Genomic DNA, 17,976 nt, shown 5'->3' on the forward strand with positions numbered 1-17,976 from the left:
TGTGGGGTGGTTAGGTACTGAAAAAGGGAAGGATTATTAGATGGGAGAGGACGACATTCTACGATTTAAAGGTAGAGTGTGTGTACCAGGAGGACCTCATTTCAGGAGGCAGATACTGAAGGAGGGTCACCAAAGTCGTCTTAGCATACATCCAGGTATGACTAAGATGTATAAGGATTTGAAGGAGTCCTTTTGGTGGAATGGTATGAAGGCAGACGTAGCAGACTTTGTTGCTCAGTGTTTGGTATGTCAAAAGGCCAAAATTGAACATCAAAAGCCGGGAGGTAGCCTGCAACCACTAGACGTGCCTCAGTGGAAGTGGGACAATATCTCTATGGATTTTGTGACACATCTTCCGCGGTCGACTAAGGGCCATGATTCAGTTTGGGTGATAGTAGACAGACTGACAAAATGTGCACATTTCCTGCCTATGAATTAGAAGTGGTCGATGGACAAGTTAGCAGAGTTGTATGTGCGAGAGGTGGTAAGATTGCATGGGGTACCCGAAAGTATAGTATCAGATCGGGACCCTAGATTCACCTCACAGTTTTGGCAATCGTTGCAGGCGGCCTTGGGAACACAGTTGAGGATGAGTTTAGCGTATCATCCTCAGACAGATGGGCAGTCTGAACGGACCATCCAATCTCTAGAAGACTTATTGAGATCTTGTGTGTTGGATCATATGGGAAACTGGAATGATGTGCTACCTTTGGTGGAGTTCACCTACAATAATAGTTACCATTCCAGTATTGGTGTGGCGCCCTATGAAGCATTGTATGGAAGAAGGTGTAGAACCCCATTGTGCTGGTATCAGGATCGTGAAACCTTTGTGCTTGGTCCTGAATTTCTGCAACAAACGACCAGTAAGGTCAAGTTTATCCAAGACTGGATGAGAGCAACTCAGAGTAGGCAAAAGTCTTATGCAGATAAGAGGAGACGACCACTTAAGTTTGATGAAGGAGACCATGTACTTCTTCGGGTGACGCCAACCATAGGTATCGGAAGGGTTCTTAAATCAAGGAAGTTGACTTCGAGGTTTATAGGGCCTTATTAGATTACACGGAGAATAGGTGCAGCGGCGTATGAAATCACTTTACCACCTCACCTATCCAACTTCCATAATGTGTTTCACGTCTTAGAGTTGAGGAAATACATTGCAAGTCTAGATCATGTTTTGGAGTCAGATGAGGTGCAAGTACGCGAGGATCTGACTATGCCAGTTGGACCAGTGCGCATATTGGATACTCAGGTCAGGCAACTGAGAGGTAAGGAGTTGAAGACGATGAAGGTTCTTTGGGACGAGGAAACTCAAGAGATGACTTGGGAGATGGTGGACCTCATGAGGAAGTCTTATCCTCACCTCTTTGCTGGTAAGTTCTATTTTCGATGACGAAAACTTTTAAAGGTGGGGGAATTGTAAGACCCGTGAAAATTAATTAATTAAATAATTAATTAATTAATAAATGCGAGTAAAAATCGCCTTTATGGCATTAACTATTGTTTAATGTGACGTGGAAAAGTACCAGCTCAAGTGGTTGAGAGTACTTTGATTGTGTGAGAGGACTTGGGTTCGAGTCCTATGTATGCCAATTATGTGCAGTTGTTTTATTATTGATTTTAAAGATATGTATGAGTACCGCGTACACGATCATCACATGGCCACCACCATGTGCTTAAAACATACAAAATATACTGCATGGCCACAACCATATCAAGTATCTTTTCTCTTCCCACAGAATCTTACTTTATTTCCATCACATGGCCACCACCATGTGCACCGATGCACTTAATGGAAGTCACGTTACCTTCCCTCCACATGGCCACCACCATGCATAATAAGTACATCAGGAAACCTCGCTTGAGTTCTTCTCATGGCCACAACCATGTAAGCAACGTCCCAGGGCTACCAAACTTGTCAGCAACCACTGAGGAGGGCAATCCATCTGGACACATTCGTACTAGCCACAACCAGCACACTCACACCGGCACACTCGCCAACCCAAGCTACAACTCAAGATTCCTCGTGTTCATCTGCTATCCCGAGCCACAACTCAAGGGAAGTCATTCCGGGCCACAACCCATAGAATGTCACGTGCTTAACCCCTATCCCGAGCCACAACTCAAGGATACGTTCCGGACCACAACCCATGGAACACCAGCAAGCTCACCATCTAGATATCTTAGAAGCCTTATAGATCACACATCACCATTCAATCTTCGATCAATCCAATACTGCAATTTATTGCTTCTAAACCTATCACCCATCCATCTCTAGGCTTAAACATCTAACTTTTGCCTAAGCATTCCAGTTCACCTCGCTTAGGCTAGGTTACCTCGCCTGAGCGAGCACCATACACAAAACCAACCACGAACCCTCGCTTAGGCGAGTCACACTCGCCTGGGCGAGATCACGTTTCGCCCAAAACTCACCTCTCTGGCTTGGGCTGCAAGTGAACTCCCATCAGAATGCTCTTCGAACTCTCGCTCAAGCGAGAGTCTCTCGCCTGAGCGAGATGCGATTTCGCCTAAGAAACAAACCTCGCCTACGCGAGTTACGCAACCAATGCACTCGAGACACCCACGGATTCTCTCTTGGGCGAGTCACCCTCACCTAAGCGAGTTGGTCTGTTGCCCAAAACCCAAATCACCTCGCCTGAGCGAACTGCTCGAGCAGAGAGAGGTTTATGAGTCCCTGCATGTCTCGCTGAGGCGAGCCTAGCTCGCCTGAGCGAAAACTGCAGGTTCTGGCACTGATTCACGCATACCACATTGCACCAAAGACTCAAAACGCAACATAAACATACCAATTCACTCAGCACAACTCAGATAGGCATATGAACATAATTGGACACGAAGTTATGCCCCAACAACCCAACTTTACATAATCACAGAATACCCCGAACACAACCCCATTATATGCATGCATTAGGTCAATTTCAATGAAACAGTCCCCAAAACCCATAACCCCAAATTCCCTCATGTGCAGCACGAAATTCAGAGTACAAAACCTATCAGAATCACCAGCATACGATAGTTAAAACAAAAATTCAGGTTCAGCTCCCCTAACCTGAAAACCCCCGCTTAAAACTTGAATTTGAAGGATTCCTTTGATCACCAAGGACTGACCGTGCAACCACTTCCTTTTTCCCTCTCTACTACACTCCTTTAGCCACCCCCTTCTGCTAAAGTCTCTATCAACTATTCATATTCAGCCACACAACCTTTTAGCAAAAAGAAGTTAAATTTGAGTCCACCCAGGTTCGAACCCACACCATGCCCAAAGTTAAGTCAACTCTAAACCATCAGGCCAACCCATATTTCTTGCTAACACATACACTTCAAGCATTATCTCATACTGAGTGTGGCCCAACATATTATTAAAACATTAACAACAAAATACACATAATTGGCATACATAGGACTCAAACCTAAGTCTTCTCAGACAATCAAAGTACTCTCAACCATTTGAGCTAGCACTTTTCCACGTCATACATAACATAAATTAATGTCATAAATGCACTAGCCTCCCGCATTTATTAATTATTTATTTATTTAATTAATTAAATTTCGCGGGTCTTACATTACTCCCACCTTTAAAATTTTTCGTCCTCGAAAAAGAGAACTTACCGACGAAAAGATGAGGATAAGTCCTCCTCATGAAATCCTCCATCTCCCACGTCATTTCCTGAGTTGCCTCATCCCAGAGCACCTTCACCGTCCTGATCTCCTTCCCTCTGAGCTGCTTCACTTGAGAATCCAAGATTCTCACTAGTCCAACTCCCATAGTCAGATCCTCACGCACCTGGACATATGAATGTGACATCTTTCTTCACTAACTCATTAAGTGGTGAAGCAAGACTAGAGAAATTAGGAATAAACCTTTTATAAAAAGCTTGCCAAACCATGGAAGCTCGTAATTTCTCCAACATCTTTAATGGTAGGCCATTCTTGGATAACCTTTATTTTCTTGGGGTCCACATGAACCCCGCTTTTATTGACCACCACAAAACCTAAAAAGACAACATTATCAAACAAAAAGTACACTTATCTATGTTACCAAACAAATGATTAACCCTATGAAGGGAGAGGACTGACCTAAATGATCATGCAGACTCTTACTATACACTAAAATATCATCAAAATAAACAACAACAAATTTACTTATATAATCCCTTAAGATGTGATTCATGAGTCACATGAAAGTGTTTGGTTCATTAGTAAGGCCAAAAGGCATCACTAACCATTCATACAATTCAAACTTGGTCTTGAAAGCAGTTTTCCATTAATCAACCTCTTTAGTTAGGTGATAACCACTTTTGAGATGAATCTTGGAAAATATAATGGAACCATGCAATTCATCCAATATATCATTTAGTCTAGGAATTGGGTGCCTACACTTTATTGTAATATTATTGATGGCTCTACAGTCACAACACATTCTCCACTTGCCATCTTTCTTAAGTACTAATAAAATAGGAAGAACATAAGGGCTAAGACTCTTTTGAATCCAACCCTAATCTAATAAGTCTTTTACTTGAGTCTCTATCTCCTTTGTTTCTTGGAGATTTGTCCTATAGGCTAGTCTATTTGTAAACTAGCCTCAGGCACAAAATCAATTTGATGCTCAATTCCCTTAAAGATGGAAGACCAATAGGACCTTTTTAGGATATTTGAAACCTTTTGTAACTCCTAGATCCACCAATTTCGGATCACTTGCCAAGTGGCATGTCACGCCTCCCTCATTTGCTCCATGTGCTAAATGTGCAAAGCAAGGAAAATGCTAGCTAGCTCTCAGCCTAGCCTATTGAAATTGCGCTTGGATGGATCCAATTTCAATGGTTAGGTGATTCATGATTAGCAACGTCAAAAAAATCCATACCCGTGGGTATCCACGGATAAAACCTGCAACAGGTAGGAAATGGATATTGTAAATGAATACTTGCGGGTAATAGGTACCGATATTTTTAATACTCGCATGTTAACGAGACAAATACAGGTATCATAGTATCCGTACTCGTGAATACCCGTACCCGCTATACTTTAATTTAAATTAAAAAAAAATAAAAAAAAACATGATGAAAATTTTAACATATTGATTTTGAATGAGTTATTTTTTTATCTATTAGATTTAAAAAAATCATTTATTTGTAAACTGTCATTCAACACTATTTAAATGAGTTATTTGGACTTTGTTTAAAATTTTTGAATATTATGTATTGTATTTTAGTTGAATTTATATTAAAATATGTTGTTAAATATTTATTTTTATATTTTTAAATACCCGCGGATACCCGTGGATATCCGTGGATATTATTAAAAAATTATGCGGGTACCCATATAACGGATACCCGACGGATATGGGTACGGGTACGAGACAAATATTTATCCAGTGGGTAGGGTATGTGGGAACTACTACCGTACCCTACCCGTCCCGTTGACATCCCTATTCATGATCCAAGCTACGTTTTATAGTTTTTACAATTTATTGAAAGCTTGGCCTAATACATAGCCCAATTTAAACTAGACTAATAGACTATTAGAAAGCTCATCAAATCTTGATATCCTCCTTGGCCATGATAAAAGCATTTGAAGCTCATTAAGTCCATGGTGCTTTTGAAGCTCCATGTCTTGTATTCTTTTAAGCATGATTAAAGTGACTAGGACTTTGATTTCACCTATGATTGGACCTAAGTCATCAAATGTGCTTCAATCTATTAGAGCAACCATAAAATGTATTTAGAACTCAACAAAATTAACTAAATCACGAAATCCTAGTGAAAACCAAAGAACTGAAAAATAGTGTTGAGGTGTTGTGAAACAGGTTCCATGAATGTGCAAGACATGAATGATTTGAGCTATGGAATGAATCAAAGCAGGAATTGGCAATGAAAATTAGTTCGAACATTTGGGAAAATAAAAGATGCTTCGCGAATGGCGGCAAGAGAAGCCTAAGAGTTATGTCTTCTCAAAATTAAGAAACCTCCAATCAGAACATGCCACTTGTCAAAAAAGGTAAGTGAAAAAACGTCTATCAAATATCATAAGAAATTAATCACAACTATAAAAACCCCTCATTAACGAGGACAAAGAAATTAAATGCTTTTAAAGGACTGCCCAACAAAATATTGGATCGATCTAATGCTAAGAAAGGCCAACAATGTGCCAAGAATTGGTTGATCTAGTGCCTATAGAGTTGAAAAACCGAGTAAAACTCAATCATATGCTAACAACAACACATAAACTCGTTCATTAATAACTGGGTCTACTTGTAATAGTTATTAAATTTTAAGCTCGAGGATGATTCAGAACTCGACCACACGTCAATAGTGAAGTCGACCTACCTTGAAAACTTCTTGGCCAAATCTAATAAGAACATACACATTATGAAAACTAAATAATTATGAGTATAGATATTAAAATGTTAGTTTATATATATATATATATATATATATATATATATATATATATATATATATATATTATAAAAATGAGAGGATTCTCTCATTTATGTCTATATTTCATAATTCTAATTTTATTCTTTATAATATAATTATTTATTAAAATTTTAAAAATTAACCGTGTTTCTCATAAAAATGTCTATATTCTCTTCTTTTTTTTCCTATTTATTGATAATTATTTTCTCATGTTTTCTTCATTCATTTTACTTTATTTCTCATTTATTTTTTGACTTTATAATATTATGTACATTTAAAAAATTCATAAACACAAACGCTATCATATATATATATATATATATATATATATATATATATATATATATATATATATTATATTATATTATATTATATATATATATATTATATTATATTATATTATATTATATTATATTATGTAAAGAAATTTTGATTTTTCACATTTCATAATTTTAATTTTATTTTTTATAATATAATTATTGGTTAAATTATTTTTTTTCTCTAAGGTGAAGGATGCAAATTTGGTGACAAGTGACATTTTGCTCATGGTGAATGGGAACTTGGTAAACCTTTTGCTCCCTCATTTGATGATCATCGACCTTTGGGACCTCCATCAGCTGGTCGAATGGCTGGTCGAATTAAGCCTCCTGCCTTGGCTGGTAGCTTTGGCGCCATTTTTACGGCCAAGATCAGTGTAGAAGTTTCTCTGGCAGGAGCTATGATTGGGAAGGGTGGTGTGAACTCAAAGCAGATCTGTCGCCAAACCTTAGAAACATTGAACTTGAGGGAACTTTCGAACAGATAAAGGAGGCAAGTAATATGGTAAAAGATTTACTTTTGACTGTTTCAATGTCGGTGTTCCTGGTGCCCCTGCTCCACCTGTGTGAGAATTTTGCAAAAGGGTCTTGCACTTTTGGAGATCGATGCCACTTTGCTCATGGAGCTATGATTTTGTTTTTCGAACTTGTATTAGCCAGGTCTATTATTATCATTAATGCAAGTGATGTTGTTGTGCATTGTTACTTAGTCGTTGGTACTCGCATTAATTTTCCTTTTATAGTTTTGCCGAACTAAGTTATTTTTCAAATCATCTTTTTTGTGGTTGCAAAAATGAGTATCTGTTCTTTTCCTTCACATGATAATTTCACGACATTAAATCTCGTGCTTGATCTAAGAAAATGCCATGTTTTTATTTCATTTATTTTGCTTTTAATCATAGGTTTGTTCTGTGTTCAAAATGTTTGAATGAGAAACTTATACAATGACGAAAAAAAAAACGCATTTGAACTGCTCGACATCTAACTGGGTGGAGTTTTATAATTTATTCAAGCAATCGATCTGAGTATACTTTTTAAGTGGTTAAATTGTATAGTCCAAATATTACTTTTAACTTCTCCAAAAGTTATATTTTAGAAAAAAAAATGACTTCCATTGTATAATTTAGAAATCAATTTTTTATTTCTTTTATTGTACAATAAAAAGAGAAAATGAATTTTTTTTTCTTGAGAAGGCAGGAAAAAATATATGAAAATAAAATATATGTCCTCAAAGATGGAAAGATTTGGGAGAGAAAAACGCAGGAGACAGTCTTTATTACCAATTGTCTGTGCTTGGGCTGTCATTTTTACTCGCAGTTCGTGGGCCAGCCATGATCGGTCCCATTTTTTTTACCCACGAAAGGCCCCCAACTCCAAAAGCCTCGCATGAGATGGAATGGGAGAGGGCTAGTGTGGTTAGTCCCCTTCTCTTCGTTCAAAACATTTTCTTATCTCCGCAAGATCTTCTCACTGAGTCCCTCAACACGAAACCCTTACATTTCTTATTCTTCGGTGCTGGAGCTTGACAGCAGCACACATACCGGTTCCCGAGGTGGTACAAGCGTGGCGGCAGCGATAGCGTCGAGAGAGGTTAGCGTTCATTTCAACTACGTCAGAATTAGATAGATCTATTATGTGATATATGCCTTCTATTTATCATTGAGTTTGTGCAAACACAATCATTGCCGAATCGCTTTCTGGTCCTCTTTCACCAAAGATTAAAATTGATTTTTGCTATTTTTTTAAAATTATGGTGAAATGAAATTAATGGAGATCGAAATTTCGTGTAGTTAAGACCAACATGATTCATCACATCAGCATTGATTGACAGCTGTTGAACTCACAGAATAATTGAGACAAATTATTAATGGCATTGATTATTCTCTGTATCCAGCAGCTTCATTATGCTTTGGTAAAGTGTGTACCAACTTCTTATGCTCCAAAGCTTGGCCTATTCCTCTTGGGTGATTCCGACCATTTGGATTGTTTTGAGACTATAAAACTATAATTTGCAAATAGCTTTTAAGATAATAAAGTTACAGTTTGATTTTAATTTTCTAAGGATTTCTATATGAATGTGAACTCCAAAATGCTTACTCTTGGACGCAAATTTAAATCAAAAGATTATATAAGTATGAAAATTTACATTTAAGACAAAGATGATCATGTAAACAATCATAAAATGGATTTAGAACAAGATAAAGATAATTAGATAATTAAAAAGAATAGAAAAAAAATCGTAAAAGATGAAGGACTCATGTGATTTATGAAGTAACGTCACTTGGAACAGGTTTCAAGATATATAAATGATGATAATACAAGATAAGACTCAAACTAAAATATTTATTTTTTTTCTAACAATCCACTAGTGTAATAGTATTGTCCTTACCAAAATTTGGAACATGAATATTTTGGCCAAATTACAAATTTAAGTAGTGGCTTAAATTCTTCTAATAAATGGAAGCTAACTTTTTGTTATTCCAAAGGAGAAGATCACCTGCTATGTATAATAAAAAATTACATAGAAATATTTTAATGATTTAAAATATTAAAATTCAAATATTACAAAAGATACACAATTAAAGAATATTGTTTTAAATACAATAAAATTACGAATTTTAAAAGTTAAAATAGTAAAGTAAAGTAAAAATAAAGAGACTAAAATCGCATGAGAAATTAAAAGAGGTTTAATTCTACCCTATGCCTCCCTCTCTCATCAACCAACTGCTTCGTCGCTTGCGCCATCACTGTTTTCCGGTCCGTGTCACTGTTTTCCGGTCCGTTCAGAGGTTAAACTTCCGTTAACTTTCTTTTTTTCTTCTGTTGCATCAACCGTATTCAACCTTCCATATATGAATTTGGGGATTGTTATGTGCCAATAGCTGTAAATATACGAACATATGAAGAAGAGTGATTGTTTCCTATAAATCAATGTGTATTGGAAAAAGGGTTTGGAAGGATCCTTATGGGAGAGTTTGCAGTAGAGAAAGGCACCGTTAATGCCCAATGAGGGTGTGGGACTGAGAGAAAGACATATCTTACTCTTTTATTTTTTTGATTTGATGTTGTTGTGATATTTCTATGTAGTTTTATTGATGAGAACGTTTTATTTAAGCTTGAATTACTGGTACATTTGATATTTATATATATATATATATGTATATATTTTGTGGAATAATTCGTGATTGGTCATACATATGGAATTGCTAGGTTTTCCCATTCAGATATCGTGTGTGGGATGTGAGTTCAGCTAAATTATTATTGGGGTCAAACATATCCTGACAGCTTCATGTAACTTCCACCAAATTAGTATGTTAATTGGATGCAAGCTATGGCAGTTTAAGACAATGTATGCTGAAGATATCCTGACAAACTGGTGGAAATTGGAATTGAAATCAATTAGATTGGCAAGAAATCTTGGAAGTTGTTTAGAGTGATAGGATTAACATTAGATATTAAATATGAGTAAACTTGGGGCCCAGAGATGATGCAATTAAATTTTGTATTTGAAATTTTCTAGTGCTTTAGCTTTTGAAGTAGACAGTCAAGGATAAGATTGATTGGAGGAAGCTATTCTTTTTCCTCTCTGGTGTGGATGAAGAAACTAACTGCAAATTAAATAGTTTTCATAAACTTATTTCCCTTTACATTTTCATTTTTTATGCTCCGTTGAGTGAGAAATTTGAAGTAGCTGCAAGCACTTTTAAGTTGCGATCTTTGAGCTTATGTATTTGTTTTATGCTTTAGGTGTTGGATTCCTGTCTTAAGGCTTTCATGACTGTTATTTATGGTTATTCTAAATTCTTCATGTGATGTGCTCTGTCTCTTTCCATTCATATCTCGCTTTTTTTTATCCAGTTTTTCTGTTAAGATGTTTGGGTTTCTTTGTTTTAAGCTGTGGGATGATAGGATAACTGTGTAATAGCTGTAGTTTTGTAAACAATAACACTGTGCAGAGAACTCACGTGAATTTATTGGAGGATTTTTAGATAAGATAAGAAATGAAATGAAATATTAATTTAGAATTAGAAGTTAGTGTATTTAAGGACATTAGTGTCTTACTCAAGGTTCCATCAACAACCTTAAGGTCACTTTATGGGATATTGATTCTTTAGGAAGACGAATGGTAAGAAGCCAGACGGATGTGTGCATTCTATAATAAAAGCCATTACATACTTTTGTTGTGATTTGATTGTTGTTACTGGTGTATCTTATTCCTATTGTATGTTCTGAAGTTTGAGGAGTCATATAAGTGATTTAAAAGCATCAATTAAGAAGACCTAAAATATTCCTTTGGATGCATTTGTTAAAAACACCAATTCAACTGAGAAATGTTAGAATAAGCATGGAATAGAATTTGAGCAAGCTCACACAAGGTTTGATGGTTAAGAATTTTTCCTAATCAAGGAATGACCGAGTAACTGGATGAAAAAAGGATATACAGAGAAAGGCCCTAGAAGGATCATGAAACATATCCTTTTATCTGGTCATGAAGCAAAATTAATAGAGTCAAGGAGTCCCAAACGGGTATCAAATTAAAAGAAATCCTTGTCATTTAAATTTTGATATAAGTTGAAATTCCATGAAAGCCAAAACAAATATTGGACACTGAAAATTCTGGGGAGGAAAATTTTGAGATTAAAGGTGATAAAGGCATGGAAAGGCACAAAGTAAGGGGCAATTCCTTTTATTGTGTAAGTAAAGGGAGAAATTAGGATTTGTTGTGGTTTTGAAACACGAAGAACCAAAATCTTGAACTTTTTGACCTTCATCTTTACCAATATAAATCTTATGAGGCCTTTCAAAGTGGCTAAATTGTTGTATATTGCGATTATCCAGTTGGAGTTACCATTGTCACGTCTTGGACTGATGAATTGGTCATTGTGGCACTTGGGACAACTTGGTTAGTACCAAGTTAATGTTAATTTATTGCAGTAGTGGGACTAACCCAACTGTTTGATTCAAAATTTCATTCCGAAAAATGTTATTAGAGAAATTCCGAAATTAATAATTCAAAAATCAAATTTACAAGGGTCAAAAATGGTCATTTTTTTGAAAATTGATGGGGTGAAGTTATTGCCATTACTTGTTTATTCTGAAAATTGGGCCGGTGTAACATATCCAAAACAGAAAGCCCGTACCATTAAACGCTGAAACTGAAACCACATTCTCTGCAGAAATCAAGAGTGAAGAAACGATAACGAGACCTGTTTCTCAGAAATGGGGCTACATTCGATTCATGGCCGGTACAATCCTTGGAGGCATCCTCGGATTCTACGTTATGCACCGTGTTGAATCTAACTACAAGGTTAGCATACCATCACTCTCTTCTTTCTTCCCAGTTGCTTCTTCTGCCTCTTCAATTTTATGGCTTTGTGAAGCTAACTAATGGAGGCTTGATAGAATATTTTGAAACCCTTTTCCCTTTTCTCTTTAAAGATTTTTTCTTTTTTCGTGTGTTTGATGTGGGTGTACTTGTGCTGTGTGCAGGAGAGAATGAACGAGAGGCTGAGAAACTATGAGGCTGAATTGAGGAGGAAGAAGGACGAGAGATTGAACGAGTTTGAGGAATCCTCCATGTTTTGAAAAATTGTGGTTTTCTTTTCTTACTTTTTGATGTTCTCTTTTTCTTTTATGTTTGATTTATGAGAATAATTGGAAAAATTCTATCTTTGTATACTAGAACATCTTTAACGATGTATAGTTTCTCCCTTTTCATATGCTGTTGAAAGGGCTTAAAAGCCTTACTATTAACCCAATTTCATAGAACTGAAACATGCAGCTTGCGTCAAACCTAAGAAAGAGATTTGTATAGTAGAAGATAATGCAGATAAATGTATTATGTTTGAATTTAATGGTGATTAATTTATGTTGGAATATGTTTGATCATATGGCAATATGTAGCATGATTCTAATTCAAATCAAACCAATCCCGTTTCAGTCCTTTGATGTCATTTTTCTTACATTACATGAATGCATTTGTTCAGGATCATTGTATAGTTGAAGGGCTTCAGTGGTTTGTTCATGTTTCCTCGGCATCAATTTAATAGACGCCCCTTTGCTTTGTTCATGTTTCATCTAATGCTTAATCAATACAACCTAGGAAAGAACCATTGTATTAAGAGTAAATATTATGTTAAAAATAAGTTTCATAGATATAACAGTCATACTTTCATTTTATCCTTTATCATTTTAAGTAGTTACATTGATTAACACTAGTGGTACTCATCTCTTATTATCATGTGACATCAATTTGGAGTGACTTGTATCTCTACTGAATTTGCTGATACAATGCAGTTACAACACAATTTAATTGTCTTTCCGCTTATTTCACACCTTTTTTGTTAATGACTTAGAGGGCTTGAATAAATACTGTATCTTGTTTCATTCGCTGATAATTCAAGTTGCTAATGTTGAAAAAAGCTCAAGTATAGCTAAATGTTCAAGAGAACTTGAAATTTAGGAAAATTAAATGAAGTGAGATGTCACTCACTCTAAAAAACCTTTTCTGAGTATTGATATTTGCTTTCGGTTGTAGATAAGATTATAGTCTTTGAAGGTAGTTCAATTTTTGCACACTGCATCAAAATGTTATGTTAAAATGATTATTAAATATTAAAAATAAGCCCGCAATGACCAAATTGTTGTGGAAAAGAAACATCTTTCACACGCCCATACAATTTAGTTGGACACATAATAATTTGGACTCTTATTGTTTTTGTCCACGAAATCACTTCAAAAGGTATCTCTTCCCTAACAATTTGTGGTTTTAAAAAATTATGACTACTTTCAGGTATATATCGAGAAAATTGTATATTATGATTCCAGCGAAGGGTAGTTAACAAATGCTCTAAATTAAAGAATATAAAAAAAAATATTTTGTACGTTAATTAAAAAGGTTTTAATAACTATTGTATTTTTGATTGTGAAAACAAAGGACAATGGATAAAATTTAAGAAAATGGAAGATATATCAATTTACGTCTACTTTAGACTCATTTTTCATAAGTGTTACCAAACTAATGATGATAGCAATTTATTTGTGTTAATATGGTTGGAAAGAATTTGTTCAATGTTTTGAAATGTAAGCCAACAAGCGTCGTTATCCAGAGGTATATAAAGTTTGTTGGAATATAAACTCTTTGAGAGAATAAATTAGACAATAAAAGACTATTATGTCTTTCAAATTCATACCTCTTGGGTGATTCCGAGCATTTGGATTATTTGGAGACAATATAAAACTAGAATTTGAACAGTTTTTTGAACTAGGAATATGGTTCTCTTTTCTCAGCCTAGGTAATTGAAGTGGATGCATTACTACTTCCCTTGGTGAATTACGAGATTTTGCAAATAGCTTTTAAGATAAAGTTACAGTTTGATTTTAATTTTCTAAGGATTTCTATATGAATATGAACTCCAAAATGCTTACTCTTGTACAATAAAAAAGAGAAAATGAATTTTTTTTTCTTGAGAAGGCAGGAAAAAATATATGAAAATAAAATATATGTCCTCAAAGATGGAAAGATTTGGGAGAGAAAAACGCAGGAGACACTCTTTATTACCAATTGTCTGTGCTTGGGCTGTCATTTTTACTCGCAGTTCGTGGGCCAGCCGTGATCGGTCCCATTTTTTTTACCCACGAAAGGCCCCCAACTCCAAAAGCCTCGCATGAGATGGAATGGGAGAGGGCTAGTGTGGTTAGTCCCCTTCTCTTCGTTCAAAACATTTTCTTATCTCCGCAAGATCTTCTCACTGAGTCCCTCAACACGAAACCCTTACATTTCTTATTCTTCGGTGCTGGAGCTTGACAACAGCACACATACCGGTTCCCGAGGTGGTACAAGCGTGGCGGTAGCGATTGCGTCGAGAGAGGTTAGCGTTCATTTCAACTACGTCAGAATTAGATAGATCTATTATGTGATATATGCCTTCTATTTATCATTGAGTTTGTGCAAACACAATCATTGCCGAATCGCTTTCCGGTCCTCTTTCACCAAAGATTAAAATTGATTTTTGCTGTTTTTTTAAAATTATGGTGAAATGAAATTAATGGAGATCGAAATTTCGTGTAGTTAAGACCAACATGATTCATCACATCAGCATTGATTGACAACTGTTGAACTCACAGAATAATTGAGACAAATTATTAATGGCATTGATTATTCTGTGTATCCAGCAGCTTCATTATGCTTTGGTAAAGTGTGTACCCACTTCTTATGCTCCAAAGCTTGGCCTATTCCTCTTGGGTGATTCCGACCATTTGGATTGTTTTGAGACTATAAAACTATAATTTGCAAATAGCTTTTAAGATAATAAAGTTACAGTTTGATTTTAATTTTCTAAGGATTTCTATATGATTGTGAACTCCAAAATGCTTACTCTTGGACACAAATTTAAATCAAAAGATTAAATAAGTATGAAAATTTACATTTAAGACAAAGATGATTATGTAACAATCATAAAATGGATTTGGAACAGGATAAAGATGATTAGACAATTAAAAAGAATAGAAAAAAGTAAAAGATGAAGAAGGACTCATGTGATTTATGCAGTAACATCACTTGGAAGATGATTCAAGATATGTAAGTGATGATGATGCAATGTAAGACTCAAACTAAAATATTTATTTTCCCTAACAATCCACCAGTAAAATAGTAATCTTTTTATCAAAATTTGGAACATGAACATTTGAACAGATGGTAAAATCTAAATGGTGATTTAAAATATAAAAATTAAAATATTAAAAAAGATACACAATTAAAGAATATTGTTTAAAAATAATAAATTACGAATTTTAAAAGTTAAAATAGTAAAGTAAAGTAAAAATAAAGAGACTAAAATCGCATGAGAAATTAAAAGAGGTTTGATTCTATCCTATGCCTCCATCTCTGATCAACCAACTGCTTCGCCCCTTGCGCCGTCACTGTGCCGCTGCATCACTGTTTTCCGGTCCGTTCAGAGGTTAAACTTCCGTTAACTTTCGATTGTTTCTTCTATTGCATCACCGTATTCAACCTTCCATATATAAAATTGGGGATTGTTATGTGCCAATAGCTAGCTGTAAATATACGAACATATGAAGAGTGATTGTTTCCTATGAATCAATGTGTGTATTGGAAAATGGGTTTGGAAGGATCCTTATGGGAGAGTCTGCAGTAGAGAAAGGCACCCTTAATGCCCAATGATGTTGTTGTGTATGTAGTTTTATTGATGAGAACGTTTTATTTAAGCTTGAATTACTGGTCAATTATATTTATATATATATATATATATATATATATATATATTTTTATTTTTTTTTTCTTTTGACCTAGAATAATTCGTGATTGGTCATACATATGGAATTGGTAGGTTTTCCCATTCAGATATCGTATGTGGGATGTCAGTTCAGCTAAATTATTTTGGGGTCCAACATATCCTGACAGCTTCATGTAAGTTCCACCAATTAGTATGTTAATTGGATGCAAGCTAGGGCAGGTTAAGACAATGTATGATGAAGCTATCCTGACAAACTGGTATTTGATTGCTCACGGGGAAATTGGAATTGAAATCAATCAGATGGGCAAGAAATCTTGGAAGTTGTTTAGAGTGATAGGATTAACATTAGATATTAAATATAACTAAACTTGGGGCCAAGAGATGATGCAATTGAATTTTGTATTTGAAATTTTCTAGTGCTTTAGCTTTTGAAGTAGACAATCAAGGATAAGATTGATTGGAGGAAGCTTTTTGTTTCCCTCTCTGGTGTGGATGAAGAAACAAACAGTAAATTAAATCGTTTTCGTAAACTTATTTCCCTTTACATTTTCAATTTTTATGCCCCGTTGAGTTAGAAATTTGAAGTAGCTGCAAGCACTTTTAAGTTGCGATCTTTGAATTTACGTATTTGTTCTATGTTTAAGATGTTGGATTCCTATCCTAAGGCTTTCATGACTGTTATTTATTGTTATTCTAAATCCTTCATGTGGTGTGGTCTGTCTCTTTTCATTCATATCTCGCTTTTTTTATCCAGTTGTTCTGTTAAGATGTTTGGGTTCTCTTTGTTTTAAGCTGTGGATGATAGGATCACTATGAAATAACAGTAGTTTTGTAAAATTAGAAGTTAATTTAATTAAGGACATTAGTGTCTTTCTCAAGGTTTCATCAACAACCTTAAGGTTACTTTAAGCTATATTGATTCTTTAGGAAGACCAATGGTAAGAAGCCAGATGGAAGAATTGGGATGTGTGCATATTATAATAAAAGCCTTTACATTCTTTTGTTGTGATTTGTTGTTACTGGTGCATCTTATTCCTATTGTATGTTGTGCTGAAGTTTGAGGAGTCATATAAGTGATTTAAAAGCATCAATTAGGAAGACCTAAAATATTCCTTTGGATGCATTTGTTAAAAACACCAATTCAACTGAGAAATGTTAGAATAGCCATGGAATAGAATCTGAGCAAGCTCACACAAGGTTTGATGGTTAAGACTTTTTCCTATTCAAGGAATGACCGAGTAACTGAAAGAAAAAAGGATATACAGAGAAAGGCCTTAGAAGGACCATGGAACCATATCCTTTTATCTGGTCATGAAGAAAAATAAATAGAGTCTAGGAGTCCCAAAAGGGTATCAAATTAAAAGAAATCCTTGTCATTTAAATTTTGAAATAAGTTGAAAATCCATGAAAACCAAAACAAATATTGGAGACTGAAAATTATGAGCAGGAGAATTTTGAGATTATAGGTGATAAAGGCATGGAAAGGCACAATGTAAAGGGCAATTCCTTTTATTGAGTCGTTAAGCCTCCTTCAGTGTAAGCAAGTATTTAAAGGCAGCATGCATAGCCTTGAGGGAAAAATTTTCAATTACTATATGAGAGTCTCAAAAACAGTTGTGGCATAATTCTTATTTGGATCTAAAACATACTTAAGATTATCTGGTGTCACCCCATGCCACACTCTGGCATTCTCTACTTTTTATGCTGCATATTAGTTTTGTAAACAATTTTATCAGTTGTAGTATATACATCAGCACTGCTAATTTTTATTTTGTGAATTTAGATTTCTTGAGTTGTGTAACTAAATAACTACTTAATTTGTTATAATTTAATCAAAGCAACAATCTGTTCATATTTTAACTGAAACATTGATTTAACATATTTTAGTTGCTAATGAATAGAATCTAGATTACTATGCTATTTATTATTGTATAGTGTACTTCAAGTAGAGAAACTGATGGGGATGAC

At 35.1% G+C, this 17,976-nt stretch overlaps 1 protein-coding gene across 1 annotated transcript; it reads left to right on the plus strand.

The window, feature by feature from the left end:
- Positions 1-448: 448 nt before the first annotated feature.
- LOC114171875 lies at positions 449-12,337 on the plus strand. The gene is made up of 6 exons (XM_028056655.1): positions 449-995; positions 1,140-1,288; positions 11,341-11,445; positions 11,591-11,654; positions 11,929-12,059; positions 12,242-12,337. The coding sequence occupies exons 1-6, from the start codon at positions 449-451 to the stop codon at positions 12,335-12,337; spliced, it is 1,092 nt and encodes a 363-aa protein (XP_027912456.1).
- Positions 12,338-17,976: the final 5,639 nt, after the last annotated feature.

This window comes from Vigna unguiculata, unplaced genomic scaffold (assembly GCF_004118075.2).
Source record: "Vigna unguiculata cultivar IT97K-499-35 unplaced genomic scaffold, ASM411807v1 contig_37, whole genome shotgun sequence".
Lineage (NCBI taxonomy): Eukaryota > Viridiplantae > Streptophyta > Magnoliopsida > Fabales > Fabaceae > Vigna > Vigna unguiculata.